Source organism: Ahaetulla prasina, chromosome 1, assembly GCF_028640845.1.
Source record: "Ahaetulla prasina isolate Xishuangbanna chromosome 1, ASM2864084v1, whole genome shotgun sequence".
Lineage (NCBI taxonomy): Eukaryota > Metazoa > Chordata > Lepidosauria > Squamata > Colubridae > Ahaetulla > Ahaetulla prasina.
In genome coordinates this window covers 282,821,306-282,845,044 of record NC_080539.1, presented here as the reverse complement: position 1 = coordinate 282,845,044, position 23,739 = coordinate 282,821,306, and the positions used below count along the sequence as shown (strand labels likewise).

The window sequence follows — 23,739 nt, the reverse complement described above, 5'->3', positions numbered from 1 at the left end:
AACAGTCCCGAAACCGAGCAGCCGCAGAACTTCCAGTCCCAAGTCCCGCCTCAGCTGGCTAAAGTGGGCACAGCTCTCTCAGGCGACATCCACCCTTTGCCCCTCGACGAAGAGCAACCCCACGAGACCAAAGTTGGGATCGGCAAAGTTGCCTCGGCACAAGGCAATCCCCCAGCCTGCAAAGACCCCCTCGATCTTTGCACGCTCAAGAATGCCCCCTGCGCAGGGAACGCCGCGCCAGCTAACATTGCCCCCTGCAAAATCGCCCCTTTGCAGAGCTCCGTTGGGCCGGCTAATCAAAGTCTTGGTAAGAGCTTGGTGGAGCCAAACAATACCAAGGTCGGCTGGGTGAATATGAGCCAGAGCACCGTGGTGTTGGGTACAGATGGAATCGCATCTGTTCTGCCTGGCACCGTCACTGAGGTGAGTTGGTCCTCCCATATCCCATCTACGCTGCTCGTTCTCTTTCAGAAGGCAGGCAGGGGCTCCTTACTCACGGAAGAACCCTGACGCCACACAAATCAACTTTCTCGGCATCCTTAAATCATTGGCATTAGCTGGTCCCTTAATTCCAGAAGTACTTGGCTACCATCGTTGGCAAACAATCCAGCGGTCTGGGACTTAGGAGATGTGTAGGTCAACATTTCCCAGTTCGGTATGTTTAAAACAATTCAAAATTGAGGTAGGCGAGGAGCGACCCTGGAAAAGAAATTGCGTTGCCTCTTCCAATGCAGGAAGGGAAAAGGCAGCAGGCGCTGCTGTTCAAGAAGGAAGAAGGCAGTCCGTAAAAGACGTTTCAGGTGGTGTATTTTATGCTCCTAACAGCCACATAAACTAGATTGGGGGGAAATGACTGGCTCAAAGTCACCCTGTAGGTTTCAAGGTTAACTTGAACCCTGAGAGCTCTGGCTTCATGCTGCGTGCAAAGCCATCGGGTGAGTTGCTAGAGTTGGCTTAAAAGTGCCAGCCCACCACTTTGGGAACAAGAGATTATAGAGTAGCGCCTTCGGGGAAATTAACTCCAATAAGTGTTTGCCCGGCCGCCTTCCGTGTTCCAGGATTGCGCTGCTTTGCATGGAAGGCTGCCGGTAAAACCAAACGAGAGCAGGGTCGGCCAGGTCACCTTTGGGATTCTGCCTGTCTGTCGGCCTGCCTGGCCCCTGATCGGAGCACAATCGAAAAAACTACCCAACCAAAGAGCCTACGGGACCAACTCGCCTCCTGAAGCCCCAGTGGGCCAAGCTGGGCGATCAATCACTTCAGTTCAGACAGTTTAATCGTTACTCGGAGTCAGTCAACGCGCAAAGCTCCGGCGCTGCGGCGGGATGTAGAAATAGGGCTCCGGGCCGCCACTGAGGCCTGATGCACCTGATCCCTTCGCTGAGCAGCCGCCGCTCGGGAGCTCCAGCGCTCCGAACGCATTCTGCTCGAAGCCTTCTCAGGTTGGAATCAACTGGCTGGCAGTGGTGGAGGTTGTAGTCCGATCTCTCCGGAGAGCATTGCACTTAAGAAAACGAAAGTCTCCATTTATTCCCAAAGCACTACTACTATTCTTTGCACAGAACTTGGGTCGTGGGGATTTTCTCCTTCCGGCCTTCGGAAGCAAGTTAAGTGGAAAGGCATTCAGTGTTGGGGAGGCCCTAGTATTTAGGGGAAACTTTGCTTTTTTGCAGGGAGAAAGCCAAGTGCCTGGAAGGGCAGTGAAGATAGTGTTGGTAGACCACAAGTGGAGCTCAGCTTCGGCCACGGTTAGATAGTATTGGTGGACAAATCAGGACATTGATAGTCTTCAAGATAGAGAAATACAGGCTCAGAGGAAATTGGATAGGTAAATTTTTTTCTCCAGGAGGAATATTTTCTTTCAACAACTATCTGGAAAGATAAACCGCAACCCTTTTCTCTGGCTTCCGTTTAACCTTCCAGTGCTTATTGAGAGGAGAAATATCTTCCGTGATTATTTTCTCATTTCAGGATCTTAGCAAACGAGGCAATTTCTCTGTCGCTCACCTGGTTGTTATCGAATGGGAACATGCCCTTCAGTTAATAGAGGTTACTTATTTAACCTCTGGGATGAAGTTATAAGATTAAACACATCGTTCTCAAAAAAAAAAAGGTTCTCCCTTAACTCCAAGAACCTGAATTAAGAGGATTCAATATCAGTGGAAGAAAACAAATCGAAAAGGAATGTTCACATTCGTTGAATTAGGGGGATCTCCCTGGGTTAGATCGTATTTAACAACTACAGAGAGCCAGCAGGCAAAGTGCCTTGTTTGGAAGTCAATGAGCTGAATTCCTGCAGGGGTTCCCCCCCCCCAATATAGGTTGCAACTTGAACTCCCTGCTGCCTATCAAAAGCACCCTGGAAAACTGCCAACCTATTCTCCCAACCTATTCTCCCCGCCCCCCCCCAGTTTACAGTGTATCTTTTGAGAATCCAATCTGCCCGATTCCTGACCCTCACTGTCAGCACGATTTATGTTTCAGAGCCAGCTCCTCTTGAAGTGTACAGCAAATATGATTGAGTTCACCTTTTCTTGATTTACTTAAACGGGAGGACGAGCCATTGGCCCTTGTGCCCAAGTTTCTAAAAACAAGAAGCCGAGCAGACGCTTTGGAAGAATTATGCCAAGAACCCACCAACCTATTTACAGTTTTACATACCCTGTGAAGACAGGGGAGTTGGTTAAAAGAATGTGTGTGCCCATTCAGTTCTATGCTTTTCTTTTTCAAAAGGAAGACTCTTATGAGGATATCAAACTGAGGCTGTAGTAAGCCTATAGCCAGATACATATTCTGAAACATCAGGTACAGTAATTCCATGTAGAATGGTGTTTGGCACTCTGCATTAACCTGCCAGAATCTTTAATTCTTTGAGCATGACTAAACCATGATTTATACTCAAGTCTCCTTAATTTTAGTGAAAGGGATTACAGCCAAGCCCAACTCTTCAGAATGCTTGGCTTCGCTCCTTTCCAACAGATTTATCTTTGGGTCATTTGTCGGAACACCAGAACACACTAGGTTGATCAGTTTATAATCCAGTGAGTTGTGCCAAGCTAAACAGTTGGGTTAGTTCAATCCAATTAATCACGAGTTGGGACTAGTCAGTTGTGTGAATGCAGCCACGGAGCCATAAGAGGTTTATTCATATCATTTGATAAGGCAAAGCACACCTTCAGATTTCAGAAAGCTGTTTCTTGTGTCAATATATTATTGTAGTTATTATTATTTTCTCTCTGCAGCAGGAGGACGATGAAGGAGATGAAAATAAAGCCCGGGGCAATTGGTCTAGCAAGCTGGACTTCATCCTCTCCATGGTGGGTTATGCAGTAGGGCTGGGCAATGTCTGGAGGTTCCCGTACCTGGCCTTTAAGAATGGGGGAGGTATGGATTTTCCACTCTTTTTACCTCTTGCAGCTCAGAAAGGGGATAAGCCCCCAAATTAGTTGAACTTAAATTGGTGGGAGGATTGGCTTGAATCCAAACTCATCCGTTTCACTATTTTTGGGGGAATGGGCTTGCAGTCAGCAAACTAACAGGAAAGTTTGGGAGGGGGGAGGGGAGAGAAAAAAAAAGGTATTGGCCATTTCGTCTACATAGGAATTTATAGCGTCATTCAATCTCAGCAATGAAGAAGGGTTTATAGTCCCACAAAGATGATTGGATGACACTATAAAGGTAGGTTAAAACTCAAGGAAACTCCTGGTGAGGTCAAGACATGCTTGGAATTCCCAGGAGTTGTCCAACCAAAATCGACTCAACAGCCAACATCCACTCAGTGCTGCCCCCCAGCCAAGCAGGTGGGGCTACAATAACCTTAGAGACGAAGACTCACAAACTTTGCCCACTCTCCCTCTGGGTGCTGCTTTGCAACCAAGGCAGTAAATAGACCCATGTTTTTCCATTATAAATATAACCATCACATAGGAATTGGTTTTAAAATGTAGATATTCACAGTTAAAACCACTAAAACGCAGACTAGAATGCTCTTTGGCACCCTATGCTATAATCAGAATTGCTGAAGGGTGGAGCCATAAGACGACAATACTGTCCTTGCGGTTTTTTCAGTACAAAACTGGAGCTTCTAATTCAGGGGTCTCCAACCTTAGTAACTTTAAGGCTTGTGGACTTCAACTCCCAGAGTTCCTCAGCCAGCTTTGCTGGGTGAGGAACTGTGGGAGTTGAAGTCCACAAACCTTAAAGTTACTAAGGTTGGAGACCCCTATTCTAATTCACATCAAACTGTTGCAAACATGAACGAGTCAACTGAACACGGAATATAAATGTATCATCTTTCTTACCAGGGACATGTGTGAAAGATAAGTGTAATTCTAATTCAATTAATCTGTTCAGAACTATTGGTGACACACTGTACAAGGAAACAAAAATAGATTATCAAGGAGTTCTCACTTCCATCCTTCGGGCATGAGAAGCAGGTGATGGAAGCTGGTTGTCACTTTGGCACGAGCAGCAAAAAAATCCTTAGGCTCCTTAACCCTTTCCCATTCTTCAGTGTGTTCATTTTGAATTAGAAAATATATTTGCACTTATTTCATTTCTCAGTGAAGTTGGGGGGGGATGCTTAAAAGTGAAGAACAAATTCGGCTAAACTTAATGAGTTTAAGAAATAACAGCAGTAGAACTGCTGAAGACTATGGATTAGAATTTTAGTCTAAAAACATAAAGAATTACTTATTTATGTAAATATTTATGTCCATTTCCTTTAGAACAAATTACACCTTCCTATAGATACAGAAAACTCTTGGTTACCATCTAGAGGTTGCCTGACTTTTTGCAGTCCAGATCTGGTAGCCTTATATCAATGCCAGTGCTACTTACTGTACTAAGCAATGCATACTGTGATAAAATTAGCTTTCTCTTTATAAATTATAGTTTTAAATAGTTTTGGAGTATGAACACAGAAGTTTCAGATTTACTTGAAAGAAAATTCATTTTTCCTGCAAAACATTGTTAAAGATTAATAGATTACATAGGATAACTTCAGTGGGATAAAAGCTGAACAGTGAAATTCTGCACATATTTAGCAAGGAATAAATCCCACCGAAGGCGTGAGCATATGTACAAAGGGATGCACTGTAGTTATTCTTTTCTACTATTTCCAGCCATTATTAAAGGGTGTCAGTCTCTATTTCTATTACGAACAGAGCAACTGAGAAAGTTGCTATATCTCTGCGTTATATCTAGAAAATCTAGGTCCAGGTGCTGTAGAATATGTCTTGGGAACGGATTTCTAATTTAGTGGGGTCGGTCGAAAATCATACCCCATAAAACCAACTGGCGCAGTTGATATCCCAGAAGTGAATTCGTTGTGTTTCGCGGGGACTGACACCAATGTGCACCGAACGGGAGCCGGACTCAGGGACCTGCGAGCACAGTTACGTCCTTCGCTTCCCTTTCAATTCAAGATTGAGCCTAGCTCACCTTGTTTGCAAAAACAGAACAAAACCCCGAACGACCACAAACGTGCAGATTTTTCGTTGATCTTCCTTACTTCTGCCTGGGTTTAAAGGTTGGAAGTCGGAGTCTCAGGATACAGTCTCGAGACAAATCGGGCTGTTTTTGGCGTGAGGAAAGCGAGTCCCCCCCCCTCTCTAATCTGCCTAACCCATAGGGCTAAAGAGTGGTTCGCTTTTTTGAGCCGGCCCAGCAGTGCGGTTGGCTTTAAGAACTGAGTGGGTTTCTATAGAGATTCTCAGCCATCCGGGTCATGGTTGTGCCAAAGGTGCTTTTTCAGGATGGCAACTGGACTTCCTTGGGGGTTTTTTTCCTTTGAAGAAAACAAATATAAATCCTTTTTATGTGCAAGGAATATATAAATCCTTTCATTCCCCACTATTCCGTCAGAGCCGAAGAAGCTTGTTTGGATGAGAAGCGAAACGTCTTCAAAGAGCAAACAAGAAAGTTCAGTTGCCTCCAGAAAAAAAAAAAAAGGCACCTTTGGAACAACCGAGTATGTGCAAGAATCCTGCGCCCTGGGATGTGAAAACCGATCCAGCCGCTGTGCGCTCTTGTCCCGCTGTATCCTCTCGCATCCGAGCACCGTATTCCAAGCAAGCCGGTCGTGTTTTTAAAAATGCGATTAAGGCGGCGCGGCTTTCCGTCCCCGTTGGCTTCGCCTTTATTATTATTATTCTGCCTAAACCGGTCCCCGGGTTTCCTGCCGTCACACTCCAGCTAGCTCCGAGGCGCAGTTGTAGGTGATGATGAGAAAAATGATTAGCCCTAATTGAATTAGCCGCGCCACCTGCAGCAAGGCCGGCGGCCATGGCAGCAACCCATGTCTTCCTCGGTGAACGCAGGGCCGAAAAAAAATCCACATGAAATACCCCGAGAGAGAAAAAAAATAAGGCGGATTGGGGGAGTGGCCGATTTAGAGACGGTCGTGTCGAGAAGTGGGAAGTCATCCCTGTGAATCCCAAAGGTGCTTTTATTATTTTTTTTAAAGAGGCAAGCGAGCTTTTTTGTTTTTCTTTGAAGGCGTTTCACTTCTCATCCAAGAAACTTCTTCAAAGAAAAACCAGAAAGTTCACTTGCCTCTTGAAAAAAAAAAAGCACTTTTGGGCAGTGGTGGAATTCAAATTTTTAAACTACCGGTTCTGTGGGCCTGGCTTGGTGGGCATGGCAGGAGAAGGATATTGCAAAATCTCCATTCCCATCCCACTCAGGGGCCAGCCAGAGGTGGTATTTGCTCGTTCTCTGATCTATTCAAAATTTTCCACTACCGGTTCTCCAGAACCTGTCAGAACCTGCTGAATAGCACCCCTGCCTTTGGGACAACCATGACCTGGATGACTGAGAATCTCCATAGACATCCCTGTGAAGTTTTCCCTAAGCCTAACTTGTGCCTTTATGAGAACGGTATCCTCAGCTCTTTAATTGGGAAATGAAGCTTATTTGTGATAGAGGTAAAGATGCCCTGAATTAGATTGGGTGACACATCCATATAGTTTCCTTGGCAAAGGAACGGAAATGGTTGGCTATTGCCTCCCTTGGGATATCTATATCTATATCTATATCTATATCTATATCTATATCTATATCTATATCTATATCTATATCTATATCTATATCTATATCTATATATCTATATCTATATCTATATCTATCTCAGTGTTTCTCAAACTTGGCAGCTTGAAGATGTCTGGACTTCAACTCCATGTTCAAGTTGCCAAAGTTGAGAAGCCCTGAGCTAGCTTACGGTCCTGAAATCTCTTGGTGGTCTCCCATCTAAGTACTAAGGAGGCCCGACCTTGCTTTGTTTGGAATTTAGACATAATTGACCAGCAGTTGCTTCTTTGTGATGTTCAGTAAGCTGCCAATGTGTATAGCCATTGTTGAAGGTTTTTGTTCTTGGCTACAAATCCAGTAAAATCTCATGGTTAAATACCAGGTTAGAAAACAGGAGACTGTGAGTGCTAGTCCTGCCTTAGACATGAAAGCTGGCTGGGTGTCTTCGGGCCAGTCACTCACTCTCAGCCCAACTCGCCTCACTGGGCTGTTTTTATGGGGAAAATAGGAGGAGGAAGAACTATTAGATAAGTTCTACCACTATATATAATAAAGGGATTAACAAATTCTTTTAAAAAAACAATTTTCTTTCAGAATAGAAGTTGTTAGAGTTAGTCTCATGACTGGCTTTCAGCTACCTCAAATTATGTTTCAGTACTTACCTGAATTTACCTGACGTTTGGCCCTTTTTGTGAATGCAAGTTATACTGGAATCAGAGTATATTAATATTAATATTAATGCTCATTTCCCCCTTGATTGTATAATATCAGTTTATCTTAACCAGTTTATCCAGAACCTGTCTGCATTATGGTGATCATTCATATTCCATGAAAATAATCAGATTTTCTTGCTTAATCCAATACTAAGACATAGTGTGTGAACACTTCCCCCCTATCTTTTAGTGGGGACATGATCGTATGATCAATCCCTTCTTCTTCGGTCAGAGTCCTTTGGAAAGTATACAGAAATAAATGCTATAAACCAGTCCATATTTTCAAAATGAGAGTGCTATGTAGAAGAAATGGACCGAGTTGTGCTAATAAGGTACTAAAGAGAGAGAGACCCTTTGTATTTCTCAGTTCAGTGAGAAATATGGACTGGTTTAATCTTACAGACAATAGGATAATGTTGTTCTCTGTGGATGAATGTCGTAGACCTGTAGGGGGCAGAATGGTGCAGACACGTTTGTCCCTTGATATTTTGCCCCATCTATACATACTGAATCAACTGCCTCATTTTGCCTAAAAGTTAAGTCAGCCTGGAGAAAAATAAAACTTACAGTTGTGGATGAAAAAACAAACTATGGATCATATGTTAATCCATAACGTATTGGAATAACATATTGAGCAAACCTAACCAATGTAGTTTGTAAACCTTGTTTTGTTTAGTGGATGGGGTGTGTACTAGGCACTGAGTTGCAAGCTAGTTTACCACCTTTTAGTCTAACATGTATGAAATCAACTTATGTATTTAATTTTCTGGGATAATACAATTTGTGAAACTCTCAACTGAATTAATTGAAGAAAAATAAATTAATAAATTAACTATGGCTAAGCATGTTGTTTAAATCCAGTCATTAATAAAATCCAGATTTAATGCTATTTAAGATAAACCTATTCAATAATAGAATATTGATCAATGACAGCAGATTAAATCCCATTGATGGCTGTTCTGATTTCCAAAGAATTATGTCTGTTTTTGATCAATATACAGTCCATGTTGCTCCACTCCACCTGGGCAGAAATGTAAATTTCTAAGACAGGTTTCCTCAACTTGGCATCTTTTAACTTAGCTGGTGGACAACAGTTGGGGTTGTAATTCCACACAGCTCCAATCGGGTGCCAATTTGGCAACATTTATTAAAGATGAAATATCTTAATTCCATAAAATTTTGTGAGATGAAATATGTACAACTGTAAAGCAGCAACAAGAAAGGAAGGATTGGTTGTGTTCTGTGTTTAAGGTTTCTCCCACTTGGTCCCTTTTCCTCCCTATTTAGGTGCATTTCTTATTCCCTATTTGACAATGTTGGCTCTGGCTGGAATTCCTATCTTTTTATTGGAAGTTTCTCTGGGACAATTTGCTAGTCAGGGACCTGTGTCTGTCTGGAAAGCCATCCCTGCCTTACAAGGTAAGTTTTTGAAATAGATTACTTCCTGCGCTTTTCAGAAATTAGGAAATTGTGGATTAACTTCAGTTTAATCAAGAGATGCGACAGGATTTTGATCTGTGGGTGGCGCTGTGAGAAAGCAGCGGCTGATGCTTTGCAGTCTTATTTTGACCTTGAATGGACCTTGCCTTGACTGATGTGGTAATAATGCAGCACTTCTCCTGCTTTAGTGAACCTTCACTGCATTCCACAGCAGGGGAGTGTAGCTGCAGTATTCTGATTGAATCCAAACACATGTGATACTGCAGTATAATACTTTCCATACTTTAAAAAAACCCCATGCAAACCATGTTTATCATATTTATATAGGGAGGATGGAAAAGGCACAGCAAGATTCAAGGATGCATGCTTTGATGCATTAAAAATTTTTATTGCAACGTATTCATCCTGATGTACTTAACCCGATAAACCATTATATGTGAATGATGGCAATTTGATACAAGTGAGAATCACATATGTATTTACTTTGAGCGTAATTCAGTCAGTCATTTTGGGATTAGAAATACAATAGAATGGGGCAGCATATTGAATTGTCTCCTATAAAAAGACTCAAAAATAATGTAGTCGGTGGACAAAATACAGTAGTTGCATAGGATTAGTTGGTTTTGTCATTATCTTTTGGTCTCAAGAGTATAAAACGAGATGGTATCATATCTCTTTTATTTATTTTTTCAGGTTGTGGCATTGCAATGCTGATTATCTCTGTCCTAATAGCCATATATTATAATATTATATTGTGCTATACACTTTTCTACCTTTTTGCATCCCTTGTACCTGTGTTACCTTGGGCTTCCTGTAATAATCTGTGGAATACACCTGATTGTAGAGATAAAAACAAACTTTTGTTAGGTAAGTTGGGGCATGCTTTTCTTTTGTATTTTTAAAGCTCACCTTCCTGCTATGCTACTAATCTGTACTATACCTGTAACAAGCTAAAGCATATTCAGAGATCTGTTACTGTAAATTAACAATTCTGTCGGCTCCATACAAAGCCTGTCCTTTCCTCACTGATATTACGGAAGAGTAACAATTAGATGACTTTAAAATAAATTATAAGTCACTAGTAGGTATCCTGCTGCTGAGCTGTTAAAAAATATATATCAAAGGGTAATGAAAATTCTACCTTTGTTTTACTGGCCTATTATTTTATATGGGGAACCTTTTTTTGTTGAACTAATCACAGTCCATTAGAAAGTCTTAATACTGTGTTTATAAACACCAGTAGTAAATATTTTAATTATTTACATCTTCATCATATCAGTATTAAATAATTAAAACATCCCTGAGCCACTTTGTTATTAAGATAAATACAAATGTTCTTGTCCTACGTTAGGTATGAAAGCTGACTGGGAGATTTTGAACCAGTCACATTTCTCTCAGCCCAACCCAGAGCTGGATATGATTGAATGGAAGAAAAAAAAATATTTACATGAATGAGTGGAAAGAAAAAAAAGTGGTAGAGTTACTTAAAACACCCTGTAAATCAATAATTTGCTTTGCAAAGTTAAAAAAAAAAGGAGATAAAAAACAGCTTTTGCCCATTCTACAACTGTACAGATTAGAAATCATATCAGATATGTATTAAGAGGAAGCACAATTCATTTGTACAACTGGAATGGTTTGTCTTATTTCTTAAAACAATTTTGGTATCATAAAAACGAGCAAATTTTTTGAACGCTTGGATATTTAATTGTTTATGTAAAAACTTGAAACTCCTCAATTTTCTGTTGTCATGCAAAGATTATTCTGTCGCCTGCTGCAAAATGGTTGCTCCCTCTGCTGACTTGAATTATTTAGTGCAGGCAAATTAACAACTCAAGAAAACTAAGCTGTATTAAAAAAACAAAAACAAAAACCAAGCTTACTGCAGTGCAGCAAAAATGACCTTATATGTCACTCTGAGATCTTGCTCATGCTCAGATATGGTCAAAACAAGACAAGTCAATCCATCTTACACATACAGTAGAACCTCTGGTCACGACCATAATTTGTTCCATAACTTTGGTCGCAAACTGATTTGATCATGACCCGAACCTAATTTTGGAAATTTGCCATTTATTTAAAAAAAGTGGTGTGGAAGGGAAAATCAGCTGTGAAAAAAAAATGTGAATTTTTTGGTCGGAGCCCTATTTGGTCATGTTCAAATGTGTTCGTGACCAGAGGTTATGTATTCTGCTATATATCCTGCACATCAGGGGTGAAATCCAACAGGTTCTGGAGAACCGGTAGCAGAAATTTTGAGTAGTTCAGAGAACCAGCAAATACCACAAGTGGCTGGCCCCAGAGTGGGATGGGAATGGAGATTTTGCAGTATCTTTCCCCCAGGAGTGCGAAGGGAATGGAGATTTTGCGGTATCCTTCCCCTGCCACACCCACCAAGTCACACCCACCAAGCCACTCCATGCCCACTAAGCCACGGTAGTAAAAAAAAATTGGATTTCACCACTGCTGTACATGTTTTACTATTATGCACTTTTCAGGACTACCGTGAAAGAAACAACAGTAACAATTTATTTGTCGAACAAATTTATATAGCTACCCAACTCACAAATAGGCAGCTTATAAAACTTTTAAAAATCCACCATGTAATAAAATCCATTAAAAAAAAATTCCCACCCCACCCCTCATGGCAGCAACAACCACTTGATCAGTTCTATCTCCATTTGTGGTTCCCAGGTACGCTGACAAAACCACATTTTTAAGGCCTTCCGGAAAAGCAGCAGAGTGGGCGGGCCAACCATACCTTGGGGGAGAATGATATTCCACAAAGAAAGGGCTACCACTGAAAAGGCCCTTTTTTGTGGTCCCACCAGATGATAATCCCTAATCAATGGGGCTCATAATTTATTATTTATTTATTTATTTATTTATTTATTTTATTAGATTTATAGACCGCCCTTCTCCCGAAGGACTCAGGGCGGTGTACAGCCAAGGTAAAAAAGAAACAATGTACAATTAAAAGTAAATTAAAAAACTTATTATACAATTTGGCCGAAAATTAAAATGGTTAAAAATCTTAAAACCCCAGTTTAAAACTTAAATAAAATTTAAAATTCGAAATCTAGATAATTTAAGAAAGCCCCGCGCGAACAAACAAATATGTTTTCAGTTCGCGGCGAAAGGTCCGAAGGTCAGGTATTTGGCGTAAACCAGGGGGAAGTTCATTCCAAAGAGTAGGAGCCCCCACAGAGAAGGATCTTCCCCTGGGGGCCGCCAGCCGACACTGCCTGGCGGACGGCACCCTGAGAAGTCCCTCTCTGTGTGAGCGTACGGGTCGGTGGGAGGCATAAGGTAACAGCAGGCGGTCCCGTAAGTACCCAGGCCCCAAGCCATGGAGCGCTTTAAAGGTGGTAACCAGAACCTTGAAATGCACCCGAAAGGCAACAGGAAGCCAGTGCAGTCTGCGCAGGAGAGGTGTTACATGGGAGCTACGTGAGACTCCCTCTATCACCCGCGCAGCTGCATTCTGGACCAACTGAAGCCTCCGGGTGCCCTGACTTCCCATAATATGCCCTGACTTCCCATCCTGATGGACTAAATGGATGCAATAGGGGAGAGGTGGTCCCACATATAACCTGGTTCTATAAATACAAATGTCTTGTGTGTAAAATGGACACATTTACCAGTGAGTAAATTGCATTACACTGAATGAGAAATTCTCCTCATTATACATAGTATTCCATTATTTTATAGATTTCGGTTACTGAGAACCAGTGCAATAATTTTAATGTGCTATTTACAGATGCTACAAATATGCATTCAACAGCATATTTGATTCAATGAATGAATCTCAGATTTCAATTTATATAATTTTCGTGATTTGGAAATTTGGTAGCATCGATAATCCCTTCCCCAAAATTTGGATTGGTTGGAATTCTATCTCAATTTTAGATATTTTCTTAGCCCTTTTTCTGTCTTCTGCAGCATACAGGTCCTCAAAGGAAGGAAAGCTGGTTGCAATATAAATAAAAATGTGCTGCTTAGAAAATAAGAGGCAGCTATTTATTTAGGGGGATTATAACATGAGACATATAGAATCAAATACAAAAACATTTGCAATTCAAAAAAAGCATTTAACTCCCAAATAAATATAGGAAACATTAAAAAAAAAAAGAACTGTGGAAGGATAGCATACAACTATTCTCCCCTCTGCTGGTAGTTTGAGATATAACACCAAAAATTATTTATCTGTCATTTGTAAAACAGTTTGAACTTTGTAATAGCAATTACATACCAGAATTTGAAAATGGTGGACATATAAATATCTGACTTCACAACAAGGACATAGCAGTTTTCTAATTTTTGTGCTTCTTGCATTGATGGTTTTTCCTAGTAATTTCCTAATAATTTTAACTAATTGATGTCAACCCTGAAGCTGACAATTGATAGTTTACCCATTTTATTAAAAAAGGTTAAATGTGCCAAGTTATGATATTATATGGCTGACAAATACAGTATAACAATATAGATAGTAAATAGAAAAAAGGGAGAAAAATGGATATATAAGAAATGAAAACTGATGTGGAAATGTTGGAAAGAAGAAAATTGTAAAAAATTTCATTTTTTTGTTTTTTAAAAAACTGTTCAATAAAAATTATTTTTTTTAAAAAATATAACAGTTTTAATAATTTTGTTGATTGGAGCATTTTGCAATTACAACATTTCAACACTGCCTTAAGCTGAATCCGCTGAAATTCTGTAATTATTAATATACAGGAGCTGGAAAACAGAAAAATGACTTTAAAAAACAGAATGAAGAGAACATGTCTGCTCCTGTATTATGTTTTTATAAAGATTCAGTTGTGCTGCCAAATATATGGCTATGATTTATTTATAGTTACCGTATATACTCGAGTATAAGCCGAGTTTTTCAGCACGTTTTTTGTGCTGAAAAGCGCCCCCTCGGCTTATACTCGAGTCTACGTCTTGATGTACTTCGGGAACCCCGCACAGGAGACGCCAAAGAGGCGGCGAGATCGTCCGGCGGGATTTGCCCAAGGCTGAGCAGTTCGCCGCGCGGACCTGAGCCAAGCCGGTCGCAGTCCAGCCGAACGGTGAAAGCGACATGCCGAGCGCCGCTCCGCTTTCACCGTTCGGCTGGGCTGGGGCCGGGTTGCTCGGGGCCGCCGTAACTCCCGCCAGGCTGTGCCAAGAAACCATTTAAAAGCCCCGCCAGGGCTTTCTTCTCCTCCGTGCTTCAGAAGTTGGGCTTTTAAATGGTTTCTTCGCGCACAGCCTGGCGGGAGTTAGCGGACCGAGCCAAGCCGGTCGCAGTCCAGCCGAACGGTGAAAGCGGAGTGGCGCCGCATGTCGCCACCGCTCGCTGACTGCGACCGCTTGGCTCGGGTCCCGCGGGCGGGCGGGGAGCCGACTTTGGCCCTTTAGCAAGGAGGAAGGTGGAGGAAGCGGAGCTGCCGGCTGTGGCGCCCGCCGAGCCGCCGCCGCCGCCGCCTGGAAGAGGAGGAGGTGACCTTCACGCTGGAGAGGGTGGGGATGGGGGTTGAGGCGTGCAAGAGGAGGCGGCGTGGAGGAAGAGGAGGAGGCGACGGCCCCGCCGACAGCGCTTCTAAGATCAGCCCACGCCCAAGAGGGAAAGGGAGCGAGTGGGTGGGTGGCTGGGACGAGACCCCACCACAAACACACACACAGCCGGTCGGACGGCGCGGTTCCTTTCTCTGCTCTCTCTCGCTCTGCGTCAAGGCGCTGGAAGGGGCGGAGAGCGAAACAGCAGCAGGAGCAGCCGCGCCGCCGCTTCCTCCTCCTCCTCCTCCTCCTTTCGTGGCGGGCTGCTTCCAAGTCTGGAAATCTGTTTTGGGAAGTGGTGGTGCAGCGGCAGTTCAGCCCTGTCGGCCGGGGAAGGAGGCGGTGGATCGGATTCTCGCGCCACACAAGTCGGCTGGAAAGCTTGCTGCTTCTTCTTCTTTTTGCTTCTCTCCCCCACCCCTCTTTTCGGCTCTCTTGCAACGTTGCTGCAGCTCCTCGGCTCCTTTTCCGGCGCCCAGAAGGCTCGAGCCTCTGCTGCCGATTGAATACTAAAATAAAATAAAAGAGCGGAGAAGAGCAGGCGCCGCTTTTGGTGTCCGCGTCCCTGTCGCCGCCCGGCAGGACGCGTTTAAAAAAGGCGGGGAGTTGAAAAGAGGCTGCCTCTTGGGTTACCTCAACATCCATTCCAGAGCCGCTAAAGAGCGGCTGCTTGGCCCGCCCTGGTTGGGGAACGGCACAAAAAGGGTCCCTGGTGACCCAGAATTCATCCTAGCCCCATTGACTGGCCTTTGACTCGATAGGATTTAGCTGACGGGATTGTTAAACAGCGCTCGCACCTTTCTTCTGGGGAGAGAAGTCACTCTAATAAATATTGGGAGGTGTTTTCAAGGAAACATAGGGGTCCACCTTCTGCCCACAAGAAATGTAGGAAATGCCACCATTCCCAGCCTTCTGAGCACATCAGCTTATCCTGGCAGAGGATGAGGAAAGTCGCATTTCAAAGCCTTTGGAAATCACCAGCTTGGAAAAAGCTAAATTATGTAGGGCTATTCAGCTACAACTTCGTGTTTAGGTTTTGTCTTTTGAGCGAGATAATGATAGCTAGCTAGCTAGCTAATTAGATAGATAGATAGATAGATAGATAGATAGATAGATAGATAGATAGATAGATAGATAGATAGATAGATTAGAAAGAAAACAGAACAAAAAACAGAATAATAGAGTTGGAAGGACCTTGGAGGTCTTCTAGTCTAACCCTGCTTACATGAGAAACCTTATACCACTTCAAATGCTTATCCAATATCTTCTTAAAAACTTTCAGTGTTAGAGCATTCACAACTTCTGGAGGCAAATTGTTCCACTGGTTAATTGTTCTAACTGTCAGGAAATTTCTCCTTAGTTCTAGGTTGCTTCTCTCCTTGATTAGTTTCCACCCATGCTTCTTGTCCTGCCCTCAGGTGCTTTGGAGAATAGTTTGATTCCCCCTTCTTTGTGGCAGCCCCTGAGATATTGGAATGTTCCTATCATGTCACCCCTAAACTAGACATACCCAGTTCACATGCCCAGTGAGACGTCTTGCTTGCATGTCACACACACGCACCGCTCGCTGGGAAAAAAAAAAGGATGGATGGATGGATGGAAGGAAGGATGGATTGATGGATGGGCGACCGCTTTGAGCGCAACCCTTCTCCCGCAACTAAGGGGGTCAATGTTTTCCCCAATCCTAGGGTGTGGGAAACAGTCATTCTTTCTTCCCCTAGTCTCTCCGAGATCGCACTGCAGCGCCCATCATCCCCAGCCGGCAATCTGAGCTCGTGCCATCGATGTGGTCCTTGAACTTCCCCTCCTTGTTTCTAACCCAGCCTAGGATGGCGGCGTGGAGGGTATGGTGGTGGTAAACGACCAGGAGAAAGCTTTCGCTCTTTTCGAGAGGTCCTCTTGGAAGGCTGCCTTGGAAAGGGAAAGTGGGAGGGGCAGAGATTTCTCCTCAAGGTCCCCTTGGAAGGCTGGGTTGGAAAGGGAAAGTGGGAGGGGCAGAGATTTCTTCCTCTCGGGTCCCCTTGGAAGGCTGGGTTGGAAAGGGAAAGTGGGGAGGGGGCAGAGATTTCTTCCTCGGGTCCTTCTAGAGTCCTTGAGAAACTGATATCATACAAGGTTAATAAATTATACTCCTCCTCCTCATTGATGAGTTTTTCATCCTGAAATTGATTGAAACATTGTACCATCATATGCTGCCATAGTATAGTGTTAACAACATCTGTAAAGATGATATATGAGCATGACACTAAGTTTTTCTATATTTCCCTTTATTGAAAAACTTCCATCATGCTTCTTTCTGAAAACAAAGGTCATTATAATATACCTCATTATATATTTGATTTGATGATATTTCAGTTAATAAATACCATTTAAGGTGTTAAGCTTCCTTTCTTTTTCAGCAGCAAAGTGAATTACAACTTTAAAGAACTTTATTACTTTATATTCATTTATTTTAAGTATAGATTTTAGATTTTTAAACAAATATGTTTAGAGCTTTTATATCTTTCAAGTTATTCAAATTATCCCCTCAGCAGGTATATAATGGCATCCAATTCCAATATCATGTTGGGGCTTTTGAGCAAGGGAGGAGGAACGCGAGCACCACCTTTCGCGCTGGCATTCCGGGATTTCCCTTTGTTTAGAGCTGGGAATCCTCCTTCCCCCTTTTGCACTTTTATTGTTTTTCGTTCAAATAAATATTCATGTTATTTTACTTGGCTCTATCTTTATTTTTTACATTGACCAGTAGCTGCCTCATTTCCCACCCTCGGCTTATACTCGAGTCAATAGTTTTTCCCAGTTTTTTGTGGTAAAATTAGGTGCCTCGGCTTATATTCGGGTCGGCTTATACTCGAGTATATACGGTAATAGGTTTTCATACATTAAATTCAAGTTAATGTACCAAGAACTTAAACCAAGAATATATGAATATTTTTTTGAATATTGGTTATTCATATTGTAAAGGTTTTAAGGTATTGATATTATTTACTTAAAATTAATAGAGGCCTTGCTGTAGTTCATCAATTGCCTCTGTATTGAAGAAAGTTGGACGTCACTTTTTATAAAGATTTATTTTATGTATTTTTGTTACCGTACAAAAGTTTTCTTTTGTACTTCCCCTTTTCCCTTTAGGTTAATTTGTATTTTATTGCTTTTTTGAAACTTAAGAAAATGATATATATTTCTATGTCACTCACCTCACTGATATAGCAACTCCAGATGGTTTTTAAAAAGGGGGTTTAACTCAGTGGTGAAATCCCATTTTTTTTACTACCGGTTCTGTGGACATGGCTTGGAGGGCATGGTGTGGCTTGGTAGGCAGGGGAAGGATACTGCAAAATCTCCATTCCCATCCCACTCTGGGGCCAGCCAAAGGTGGTATTTGCTGGTTCTCCAAACTACTCAAAATGTTTGCTACCAGTTCTTCAGAACCTGACAGAACCTGCTGGATTTCACCCCTGGTTTAACTGTTCTGATTTAAATCAACTATACTGATTTAAAACACTTTAAATAAAGTGTTTTAAACACTTTGTTTTATGATGTTGCTAATTTTTAATTATTTTTATGCAGAGAAACAAATTATATACAGTAAACTAGTTTATTAAGAGCAGAGTAAAAAAATAATCAGTTCTGAACCCAATTGGTGATTAATAAAACACAGGTTGCTTATATTGGACCATTGGATTTATTATTATGTATGTATATTACTGAATTTTGTAAATTGTTTTCAGTTTAAATAATGATATTCAAAACTGTAAATAAAATTACATGATTAAAATATTTCAAATAAACATTAAGCATATTAATGTAAGTATAGACAATTACCCAAATATGAGCAATATTAACTTCCAGAAACCCTACAGAACAACTTCATTTTGATAGGTTTGTTAAAGAATGACAAAGTTCACACCAAACTAATTTCTGGGGGGGGGCTATTTCCCAGGGTAGGGGCACTACTAAAAGTGCTTGCAGAGGTGTTTCAAAAGATTAAGAGGGCTGTTATGATCATAAGATTGTATTTATATACAAATAAGGTAATCCTTGACTTACAACCATTAGTTTAGCAACAATTTGAAATTACAACAGAACTGAAAAAAAAGGGTGAAATGTAAAATTTGTTACTCCTGGTTCTGTGGGTGTGGCTTGGTGCGGGGGGGGGATGTACCTGGGTGGGCACGGCCAACTTTTTTTTTCTTTTAAAAGCATTTTTTCTACAACCTCTTAAGCTGAAAAGGTTGTAAAAATGCATTTAAAAGCCTGTGATGATCAGGCAACTCATCTGGGATCGTCAGAGGAAAAAAAGCTTTTAAAGGGTTCTGATGATCCCAGCTGAGTTGCCTGATTCCCAGAACCTTTTAAAAACTTTTTTTTACAGTCTCTTTGGCTGAAGAGGTTGTAGAAAAATGCTTTTAAAGGATTCTGACGATCCCAGCTGAGCCGCGTGATCATCAGAGGCTTTTTTTTACCTTTTAAAAGCATTTTTTCAGCTGAAGAAAAAATGCTTTTAAAAGTAAAAAAAAAAAACAACCTCTAATGATCGCATGGCTCAGCTGGGGTGGGGGCGGGGGGGACAGGGATTTTTGCTACCAGTTCTCCGAACCACCCGCCGCCATCGCTACCGGATCGGGCGAGCCAGTCCGAACCGGGAGCATTTCACCCCTGATGTAATTGTAATACACAGTATTACTACACTGATTTGGCAAAAAAAAAGTTTGTAACCATTGGGTGTGACTCCCTTAACAACCTCCTTGCTTAGCAATGGAAATTTTGGTTCCAACTGTGGTTTAAGTCAAGGACTGCCTATAAATATGTGAACTGAAATACATTTTCACCCATGAAGTGTAGTTTCTTAATTATGATTTCCCAATAGTCACTGAATATAATTTGGTTCACAACAGTATTCTTTTGATTTGCTTCTTTTGTCAGATTCCTGCATCATTGGTGACCACCCCAAGTTGCAAATAAAGAACTCTACTTCCTGTATGAGTGCCTATCCAAACTTGACAATGGTCAATTATACCAGCCATGTCAACAACAAGACTTTTGTCAGTGGCAGTGAAGAATATTTCAAGTAAGATTGTTTGATAAAAGTTTTATAATAATAAAAAAACACTAAAGGAAATCTTTAGCAGAAAAACCACTTGGTGGTAGATACTTTTATTTCTACATTTAAATATATTACATTTTAAAAACTATCTTGCATCAAGTTCTCATTTTAAGGATATGGTTGGATCCCATAGTGGTCTTCCATTAGCATGAAGACAGGGGTGTCAAATGCAATTTCATTCAGGGCTGCATCAAGGTTGTGTTTGACCTCGGGAAGCCAGGGTGGGTATGGCCAGGGTGGGCATGGCCAGCTTGACATCCTTTGTGTCAGGGGCGCCTGTGGTGGCCCAAGAGCTAGGCCAGTGAAAACGGGCTCCCGAGCTCCGTATTTGGCTGCAACGGCCTCCTGCAACTTTCTGTTAGCGAAAACAGAGCTTGGGAGGGCTGTACATGGCCCTCCTGAGCTCGTTTTTCACTCCTAGAGGGCTGCAGGAGGCCATTGTGGCCAAAAACAGAGGTCGCGAGGGTCGTGTGCGCCCCCTGAGTTTCGTTTCTGCTGGCAAAGGCACTGCAGGCCAGTCCTTCACTGTTTCCAGGGCGGCCCATGGGCCAGATCAAAGCACCCCAGCGGCCGTATCCAGTCTGTGGGCCTTGAGTTTGACACTCCTGCACTAAGCAATTAGCAATTGAACATCGCTGATTTTCCCACTTTTGTCTGCAATTTTCATATCTGATCCAAAAGATTGAAAACTTCTCCAGAGCAAATATCAGAAAAGAAGGTAAAGGAAATTCCTCACTAATGTATTTATCAAATTTGTATGTCATCTGACTCCCAACAGTGCTTATAGAAATTGAAAATCATTCAGATAACATTGGATGCAGGACTAAACAGTCATTTTTATTTATATATACACTTCTTAATCAATTAGTTAGATGAACTAGACATTGGCCATGGCTATGTTAAAAAGACATAGATCTTTTTAACATTTATATTAAAAAGAATTTTACTAATCTAGGTGAAATGATAACAAATAATGCTAGTTCATGTATGATATGCCATAGGCTGAATAAATAAACTATCAATAAAACAAGTGAAAAGAATAATACAATATTGTCTATATGTTTTTCCTCTACTTTTGTTGTACAATTTTTTTGTATATCTAACCTCTGTTTATATCAACTAATATGAAGTGATGCTAATATCAAAGGCTATTTAATGATTGCACATGCATCGGCAAAACAAGTTATGGTTTTGGATTCAAAAAATGCTTGGCATTCAATGGTCAGAATATTGCTTTAACTAATGTGGCCACATTTCCTAAATATTGCTTCAATGTTAATTCCATAGAGCAGGAATCCCCAATCCCTGGTCCATATCCTGGTACCGGGTTATTGGAAACTGGATTGTGCAAAAGGGTGAGCACACAAAGCTTCATTTGTGCAAGTGATGCGGATGTGCAACACCATCCGCACTTCTCCCCTGCTGCCCATTGCCACAGGTCCACAGGACCTGAAAGATTTGGTTGCTAGATGTAATATATATTACTTGGGGAGGAGTTGGGTGAGGAGTGGTAGACATAAAAAATAGTTGAATTTGCAAAGTATCTTGCCCCTATATTGAGACTCAAAAGCCAGATTTATATCGAGGTGTGGGCTGCTGGGGGTTTGCAGGGGTTTCAGAGAACTTGGAGAACTTCTTGAAACAGGAACCTCTAGCTAAGATTCTGTGCAGTTCAGAGAACTCCCCCCCCCACAAATCCCACTCCTGGCTGGTGTCTCCCAGCTCACCCCTCCCAGGAGTCCCCATGTGGCCCATTTTGGATGCAGGTAAGTGCAGGGTGCGCACAGAGGCTCGGGGAGGGCGAAAAATAAGACTACCAGAAGTAGGGCCTCCGGAGCCTGGGGAGGCCGTTTTTGCCCTCCTGGAGGCTTGAAGAAATTCTCCAAAGCCCAGGAGGGCAAAAAAGCCAGCCCTGCCATGGTGCAGGAGGCTGTCTAGGCCATGCCCACCATGGCCACGCCACCCAGCAACCGGGCAGAGAATCCCTTGCTAAAATTTTTGAAACCCACCCCTGGTTATATCCTTAGATATATCCATGATATTTAAACCGGATTCAGATTCCAGAGAGGTAGTTAGGTGTAGTGGTTAATGTGCGGGACTGGAAACCACAAGACTGTGGGTTCCAGGCCTCCCTTATTTTATTTATTTATTTTATTTTATTAAATTTTTATACCGCCCTTCTCCCGAAGGACTCAGGGCGGTGTACAGCCAGAAATAAAATACAAGATATATACAATTAAAAGGAATTAAAATATAGCAATTACTAAACGGCTGATAGTTAAAAATGAATTTAAAATTTAAAATATTAATAAAACCCCAATATAAAATCAAACTATTATACCCGAACAACCAAAGACCTATATACAAACACCCGTGAAAACCTCAGAAAACATATATATATATATATATATATATATATATATATATATATATATATATATATATATATATATATATATATATATATAGGGATAAAAATCTAATAATTGTAATTGTGGTAATTCTAAGAGATTTTGATCTCAAAATATTTTGGGAACATGTTGCAATACATCACTGAGAATCTACTTGTATTTTTAGTAATAACCTCTTGGAAAAGTCTGATAGATTATATTGTTAGGATACAGTAATGGTAGAGAAACAGTGTTTTTCCCCTCTACCACAGGATAAGCTCAATAATTAGCTTTTAGTTTGATTAGACTTATTGTGAAATGTTCTTTACTGCATTCTATCTGTCTCCGAAACTTTCATTGCACTCAGCTTTGGTGTATATTAAAAACAGCAGCACTGTGGGTTTGGAAGAAATTAGCTTCTCTTAATTACTTCTATATTGCAAAGCAGCAAGAGTTTTGGTGGGAGTCATACAATCAACTCATAAAATTTCCAAGGTTTGTTGGAATCCATCTGAGTAAATTCCAGATTTAGATCATTTTAATAAATTTCTACTTAGGAAAACAGCTCATACTCAGTAATGGGATCTGGAAATGATAGAGGAATCTAGTCACTGAAAAAGCGACTTCATGCAAAGCTACAAAATTTGTTTATGTAATAGTTAAATCTCGAAAGGTTCTACTCATTTAGAGAGTTAGCGATTCCCTTCCTCTCCCCTCCCCTCCTTTGCCCTGTCCTCCCCATCCCCTCTTCTCCTATCGCCTCCCCTTTTTGTTAACTTTTTTTTGCAATGGATGTTAAATTAAATGATAAGATAGATGTATCTTAGAAGACAATGGGACTTTGTAAGTTGACTTTAATGGCTGTGAAGAGTTCTCTGCTTTTATTTTAAAAAAATCATAATGAAAAAATAAAAGAATAGAATCTTAAATGCTCAAGCAACTATAATTAATGCAGATGCTAGGTATACACAAATGGTCATGACTTACTGACATTTTGGCTCTTAGGTACTTTGTGTTGAAGATTTCTGCAGGAATTGAATATCCTGGTGAAATCAGGTGGCCTTTGGCACTGTCTCTCTTTCTAGCTTGGGCAATTGTCTATGCTTCCCTGGCTAAAGGAATAAAAACATCAGGAAAAGTAAGAAATTATTTTAGACCATTTCTAGTTTTAATTCAGAAATGAATATATTTTGCAATACCAAAATCTAAGCATTACTGGAATGCGTAATAGCTTTTTGAGAAATGTTGTAGCAACTTAGTACCTGCTGGTGTGTACGGTAGCTCAAGAAAAGCTAGTGAAATATTTTTCTTTGATATGCATATTGGTTAAAATTTAAGTTCTCATTCTTCATACACGGCCTTTTCATGGCATGGCTTTTTGATTCCATTGGCTTTCAGGAGGAATAAATACGGAAGGTTATATATTGAAGAGAAATTTGCTTATCATATGGCTGAAGAATATGGTAAAATATGAATTTGGGCAACAAAGATGAGCTATCTTGGAAAATCAAAATATAAT

General features: G+C 41.2%; 1 protein-coding gene across 1 annotated transcript in view; it reads left to right on the top strand.

Annotated features, from left to right (window-relative positions):
• Nucleotides 1–354: 354 nt before the first annotated feature.
• SLC6A5 (solute carrier family 6 member 5) overlaps nt 355–23,739 on the top strand; it is a 73,370-nt gene continuing 49,985 nt past the window's right edge. Inside the window, exons 1-6 of the mRNA XM_058161822.1 lie at nt 355–423; nt 3,243–3,384; nt 9,030–9,161; nt 9,876–10,049; nt 19,650–19,794; nt 23,226–23,358. Coding sequence (XP_058017805.1) covers nt 355–423; nt 3,243–3,384; nt 9,030–9,161; nt 9,876–10,049; nt 19,650–19,794; nt 23,226–23,358 — 795 coding nt within the window. The remainder of the gene's footprint in view (nt 424–3,242; nt 3,385–9,029; nt 9,162–9,875; nt 10,050–19,649; nt 19,795–23,225; nt 23,359–23,739) is intronic.